This window comes from Priapulus caudatus, unplaced genomic scaffold, assembly GCF_000485595.1.
Source record: "Priapulus caudatus unplaced genomic scaffold, Priapulus_caudatus-5.0.1 Scaffold2289, whole genome shotgun sequence".
Lineage (NCBI taxonomy): Eukaryota > Metazoa > Priapulida > Priapulimorpha > Priapulimorphida > Priapulidae > Priapulus > Priapulus caudatus.
Window position 1 is genome coordinate 2,146 of NW_014579350.1, and position 6,889 is coordinate 9,034.

Here is a 6,889-nt window from a genome sequence, read left to right on the forward strand (position 1 = left end):
CGTGAGCTAGTTGCGCATGGTTCGTCGTGCCGTGCGTAGTGTCCGTGGTGGGGGCGGCGGCCGGGGCCGTGGGCCGGGGCGAGGAGCGAAGTGGGCTGAGCGTGCGAACGAGAAGCGTCGGCGAGAACCCGAGCGCGCGAGTGTTTGTAATTGGGTGATAAGTTGTTACTGGCTGGATGTTCCCAAACGTCCTCATTTGGAGCAACGCCCGTCGACATACTTTCGAAGCCAACGGCAATTTTGCACGGCAATAAGAATGGGAATTGCCATTAGTCAGTTCAGATTCCAAATCAGTAATTGCTGCATTTTGAATGGAATAAATAAGGCTAGGGGATTTTGATATTTAAAAATTAATGCAAATTAGGTAGGTTGGCAATATATAGCAATTATATAGACACGCAGATAACAAACAGTCTGTGGTGTCACACTTGTCTGGTTTGTTTTACAAGATTTCATTGACAATATCTTTAATGCCAAATTTCTACTATGAACATATTATGATTTATACTATTATTATTATGATATCATGATTTATGCTAAGAAACATCAAAACGGGTATAGCGCCATCTACCGTCACAAATTGTGATTTATTTTGGTTTATATATTATTTATAATTTATATATATTATTTATTATTATGATATAATGATTTATGCTAAGAAACATCAAAGCGGGTATAGCGCCATCTACCGTCACAAATTGTGATTCATTTTGGTTTATATATTATTTATAATTTATATATAATATTATTTATTATTTTCACATAAAAAATTAAACATATAATTATCAAAAGTATATAATGGGAGTTCTCCCATATATACTCTTCGTTTCTATAATGTACGTTGATGGTTGCTCAATTAAAACCAAAGATCGTATAGTGCCAAAGGCCTTTGGCCTTTGGCACTATACGATCTTTGATTAAAACTGACTTCTTCTCACTCACTCATTTGTGTCCTTTTTTTGGTGAGCTACAGTGTCATTGACACTTTCATTTGGTTAACAACGGAGTGTCTGTGGCTAGATTACTGGGAGGGACCATGCAGGGGCGGATTCAGACCGTATTTGCCGTATTGAGAAATACGGTCTAGGTTTCAAAGTGCCCTTCGAAATTTTGCGCTAAAAAATACAGAAAACAATTTTATGGAATTTGGCTATATTCTTTATTTGTTTTCTTTTTCTTCTGATTCAGTGACAGGACTTGAATGAAATCAAAATTTTACATGGTACCCTAGCTTTGATATATCTGAAAAAGAAGGGAAGTGCTTGAATCGATCATTCTGCATCAATTGCTGGTATGCAAAGCGCAGGCAAAAAGAAGCATAAATAAAATTCCATATGGTTTTTAGCTATTGCTGCTTGACTAAATGTGTGCTCAAATGGTGCTCATTTTTGTGCCCATGCAGGGACCCTTGAAATTTTGAATTTCCGGGAGAAGGCCCGGCCCCCAGACCCCCCGCCATGTGCTTCCGCGCCTGACGGCGCCCACTGTGGGGTGGTGTGCCCTTTTTGGGGGATGTGCACTTAAAATCTGGAAAAATACTGTCTAGCTTCAGCCTTGGATCCGCCCCTGGGGACTCGGACAGGAATCTGGAGAGGGCCCGTTTGATGGTGGCATCCATCTCTGGTGTTAGATTCTTGTTTTCCCCAGTAAGGGTGGCAATGTCAATTGTCCGATGGCTTGGGTTGGTGTTGGTCTTCACATACCCCAGATCGATCGTGTCGGTCATCTTCTCCCTGCTTAGGGGCCCGTTATTATTTATTCAGGACGTACATTATCTACGTGTCTGATGTCGACGCACGACACGTGTAGCAACGACTGACAATATGTAGGCGCGAGCATTATATAAAGAGGGGTGTGGGATTTTGGTTTGATAAATCCGCCCTGTTTTCTACGGCTAAATTGCCGGCGATACATAGGAAGGACAGAAGCAGTAAAGTCTGACGTGACAGTGAACTTAACATAACAACGATGCGTTAAATAAATGTGCATAATTCGTCTTAGTGTGTGTGTAAAGAACCTATCCCACCTTATTTTCATTAGATCCTATGAACCGGAAGTGACGCAGGAGCCAATCAGCTGTCGACACATTCGCCGGTAGGGGAAATATTGTACATCGAAGAAGTTGAACACATGTTGCTATCTTGGTTTTGACAACAAGAACAGTATGTGCAAGTTGGAGAATAATCGTATTTAGTAAAGCAAGATCTATTACATTTTATACCAGCTAGACAAGGCACGACTGATCACGTCCGTTGGTGAGTTATAACGAAATTCCAAACGAATTTTTACGTCATGTTTTGTACGGCGTACGTGGCACTGGCAAGCCGCATTGGCAGCGATTCATTCATGATTAGACAGATTTGCTAAGTGATGACTATTCTGTATTCACTTTCAGTCAAAGTATGGGTATGACTACGACTACGAGTACGAGATCATGGTCACCCATAGCCGCATATTATTTAGTATAAAGAACTAGCAAACCTAAGGTTTTATTTCTATTTGTGTGGTTTTCAGGTACTGGGCGCATAGAATAGCTAGATTTCGCGAGAAGAAACAATCATGAAGACGACAACCAATTTGATAGCCCTCATTGCTTTATTCACGATATTTATTCACCAATCAGGTATGCCTACAGTTTATACAATACATACCAGTTTCAGGATTTTTTTCAATCTATTTAAAATACATAAGTTTGAGGACCTAGCTTACCAACTCCTGTAATTGTATATAAGAAAATCCCATTTCTATGTAAAATGTAAACCAACCAGGCTCTCCGACTGTTACAAGGGCGGAGGAACACACGTCTCGCCAACGTAGTGTTAAGCGAGAAGGGAACTTGTGTCTATGTAAAATGTAGTGATCAAAGCATGTGAATGGTTCCCTGTTTCGATATGCAAACTGTCATTTTTTATTTCAATTTTTTTCAGAATGTTTGCATGCCGTCATGTCGTTAGATCTAGGTTTGGAATGGATGAAAATTGCCATTGTCAAGGTAATACATTTATTGGTTTATGTAGTTGAAAGATATATAGATATAAAAATGAGACCTTCAGTAGTAATTAATATTGATATGCCATGATATTATGTTTTAACATCTTAATTGTTTTCCAGCCTGGTGTTCCCATGGAAATAGTGCTCAACAAGTAAGTTTTATTTACCCTTCATTAATTGAACTTTGTTTTTAATAGAGTATTAAAATACTGTATTAAAAGAGTATTAAAAGATTGTAAAATACAGGACACCTGTCCCTTCTAAAAATTTTACCATCACCTGAAATCTTCTCTCACCTTTCACATCATTCTTTATTAGTTGTTTACACCCTATAATAATATTAATATATATTGGTTACAGTTTGTGTGTGTTCAAGTAGTTGGTTGTTGGTCTTAATTCCACTTAATTGTGGTATTACAGACAAGATGCTTATAATCTATGCTAATTCATTTTTATCAGCTTTAGCAACTGCTACATGTAGTATCTGTAGATACATTGGAACATATCAGTTCTTGACATTTATTTTGACTGTGTTAGGGAATCGCGGAGGAAAACTCCGGCAATAGTCGCATTAAAGGATGGAGAGAGACTGTTTGGTGATCCTGCAGCTGTCATGGTATGATATGTCACATAACCACAGACCATACATTAAGACAAACATCAAAAATGTTCTTTCTAGATGGGATTTCCACTCTATAAAGAGAACATAATAAGATAAGTGGTTTAAGTTTCTATACCTGCCATTCAAGGAAATGGCAATAGTGTTTTTTTATAGACAGCTATCCATTTCACAGAAATGTAAGCTAACATGCGTTTAATTCTATGTATGTCATATTTAGAAAGATGGAAAGCTTGTGATGCTGTTACATGTCACACACGTGTTGGCTGGCATCAAACCAAAAAAAACACGGTCACAGCATAGATGACTGTATGGTCAAATCAGTATAAGAACTGCTAAGATCTGCTGTAAGAAGTGCATGAAGGGTTCATCTGAAAGTGTGCATAAATCGATTGCTCACGCTCTCCTGCAGGCTGTTCGACATCCGAAGTTTGCTTACGGATACGCACTGGACCTTCTTGGTAAGACCATGGATAATCCAGCAGTTGTGCTGTTCAAGAACAGGTTCCCCCAGTACACCGTCGTGGCGGACGATCGAAGGAACACCGCTGTGTTCGAACATCCAAGGTAGGGTTCATTTCGGTCGCGCGCAATCAAGTGTTCGGTGTTCGTATGCTACCTGAAACAGGCATTGGATTTTATAACAGAGATCTTTCAGGTCTGAAAACAGTTCTTGAAAACTGTCCATTATCCTGGATAAGTTTGGAAAATGCATGGTCTATGTCCTAGGAAAATCATGGAAAGTTGGCCATGGTCCTGGATACTCCTTAAAGTTATTGCGCAATCTGAAAAACTGGAAAATATTTTGCCTGTGAAAACCCTCCCGCAGTTAGTTGTCATGCTTCTCACGGGGATCAGACAAACAATGACGAATCGTCATATTATCTCAATGAAATAAGTGCATTCTGTCAGAGAGTGGGCTTCGCACATAGTCATGTTCTCTTAGTGCTAACAGTTGTAAACGATCAACATAACTCGCACCGTGTGTATTCAACAATAACGTAAATGTACTAAAGTAGCATACACGTAGTTATCGAATGTGCTATACATATACACTTCGGTGCTACATACTACGGTGTATACTTCGGGTTTGTACTACATAAGTGACACGTTTGAATTCTTTATCTCTAGTGGTGAGAAGTATAGCGTAGAGGAAATCATCGGCATGTCTATAGCAAAGGCACGAGAATACGCCGAGGATTTTGCAGGTAAAGGTAGTAATGGTAATGGTAAACGAGTAATGGTAAATGATGTTCAGCAAACATATGTCAATGTCGCATGTTCTCTCGTGCTACGTTATCGTTGTTTCTATGTATCACATATTTTATTCATACATATGCGAAGGTTGACAGATTCGCGTATCTACATCATATATATTATAATAAAATATATATATAGATATAGGTAAAGGCACGTAGGTGCCTTTACAATTACAGTGATATGCGGTATTCAGGATGTAGATCTTCATTTATGTTCTATTTGTTCTATAGAACAGAAGATCAAAGAGGCTGTGATAACGGTGCCAGCGTATTTCAATCAGGCAGAGAGAAGGTCGTTGCTACATGCTGCTGAGATTGCTGGTGTGAAAGTTCTGCAACTGATCAATGATAATACTGCAGGTAAGCTCACTACAGATAACACCGCAGCTGATTAAAATTAAAATAATAGTAATCAGGAAAATAATAATAATTTTGATTTGAAATTAACTTTGCATTTGACACGCTGTGAATAGTAAAGAATATTTGAAGCGTTTTAATGTTCATATTCTAAATATGACTGAGACTGTAGAGGGAATTATTTTTGCAAAAGCTAACATTGTCTTCATTCAATTTACCAAGTATTGTGTCAAAATTTCTTTCATTGCGAGCAAAACTTTGTGGTAGCCTATAAAGGTACTGGTATTTTAATGCCATCAATATTGGTATAATAGCTTGTTCGGAAACACGCTTCTGTTGCGTCAACCTTGCTTTCCATTTGCAGTTGCGTTACATTATGGAGTCTTCCGAAGGAAGGATTTCAACTCTTCAGTGCAAAACATCATGTTTTATGATATGGGAGCAGGGAGTGCAGTAGCAACAATAGCATGTAAGATCAAGTAATACGTGATGATGTACCCAACTTCGTAAATACTTTTAATTTGGTATGTTATACAGTAAGTGTCAAGAGCTGAAACAAGTTATCGCTGGATCATTGTTCGCGACAGCACCAATGACAAGTGCATGGTGCATGCATGTTGCCTACGCTGCTGTGTTGGCCATTGAAATTGACTAATTTATTTAGCAGGTTTTCATATGTGTCTTCTATACTAAAACATTTTAGTGTAACATTTTATTCATTTTTTACAGCATATCAGCTAGTGAAGACGAAAGAAGCCGGTTATACTGAGACCATTCCACAGTTGTCCATAAAAGGTGTTGGGTAAGAATATACACTTGTAACTAGGGGTGTATCAGATCCAACTTTTTTCTAAGTTCCGGCTGGAACCGGAACCAGTCGGAACTTGAAAAAAGTTACGGCCGGAACCAGAACTTAAGCTGGGTTTTGGCCCAGTATTGCGCAAACTCACTCGGCCTGAACGAAATATTATATTATATTATTATTATTAGTTCTAATTACAGGATGGTTGTTAGGTGTATGAATCAGCTGCTTACAGCCCATAATTCTGGCAACAGAATTCGCGAGCGAATTCTGTGGCAAAGCCTGCATGTTGCAGTATATCCCTGGTTTTAGTCGATTATTTTCAACTAACAGACAGATGCCATTCCTGTGGCTCTAAGAGTATTTGTTTTTAAAAGAAAATCTCGTGAATCACCTAACATCAGTTAGGTTCATTTAGTTAGCCGATGTTCAAGTGGCAAGCGTTTTTTGGGCGGAATAGAGTGAAGTTGATAACACTATATTGTCAGCAAGTTGACTCTATTGACTCTCAACTACATTCAGTGACTAATCTTTTGATCTTGATGACGCTTGTAGCAGAAATGAAATTAGGAAAAAGTTCCGGTTCCGGCCGACTGTTTCGGAAGGGTTCCGGCCAGAACCGGAACTCTGAAAAATTGGGGATCCGGCCGGATCCAAATTCCGGTGCACCCCTACTTGTAATGCTTTGTGGAAGCATTTTAATTTCTTTTTGTTTTAATTAATTGTCACAGCTAGCTGGCCTTCCTACTATGTTATCAAGATATTAAGATATTTTACACCAGGGGCCCGTTGTCAGAAACAAAATTAGTCTTAACATTAGTCTTAACACTAACATTTTCTCGTAGACCGTCGACAGCGCTT

The 6,889-nt window shown here is 38.9% G+C and overlaps 1 protein-coding gene across 1 annotated transcript in view; it reads left to right on the forward strand.

Moving 5' to 3' along the window:
- Positions 1-2,090: 2,090 nt before the first annotated feature.
- The window catches only part of LOC106818506 (hypoxia up-regulated protein 1-like), a gene marked incomplete in the record, with an annotated part of 21,850 nt that continues 17,051 nt past the window's right edge, over positions 2,091-6,889 (forward strand). Inside the window, 10 exon segments of the mRNA XM_014823202.1 lie at positions 2,091-2,255; positions 2,515-2,623; positions 2,928-2,992; positions 3,112-3,143; positions 3,529-3,607; positions 4,023-4,177; positions 4,742-4,818; positions 5,101-5,229; positions 5,591-5,695; positions 5,956-6,044. Coding sequence (XP_014678688.1) covers positions 2,560-2,623; positions 2,928-2,992; positions 3,112-3,143; positions 3,529-3,607; positions 4,023-4,177; positions 4,742-4,818; positions 5,101-5,229; positions 5,591-5,695; positions 5,956-6,044 — 795 coding nt within the window.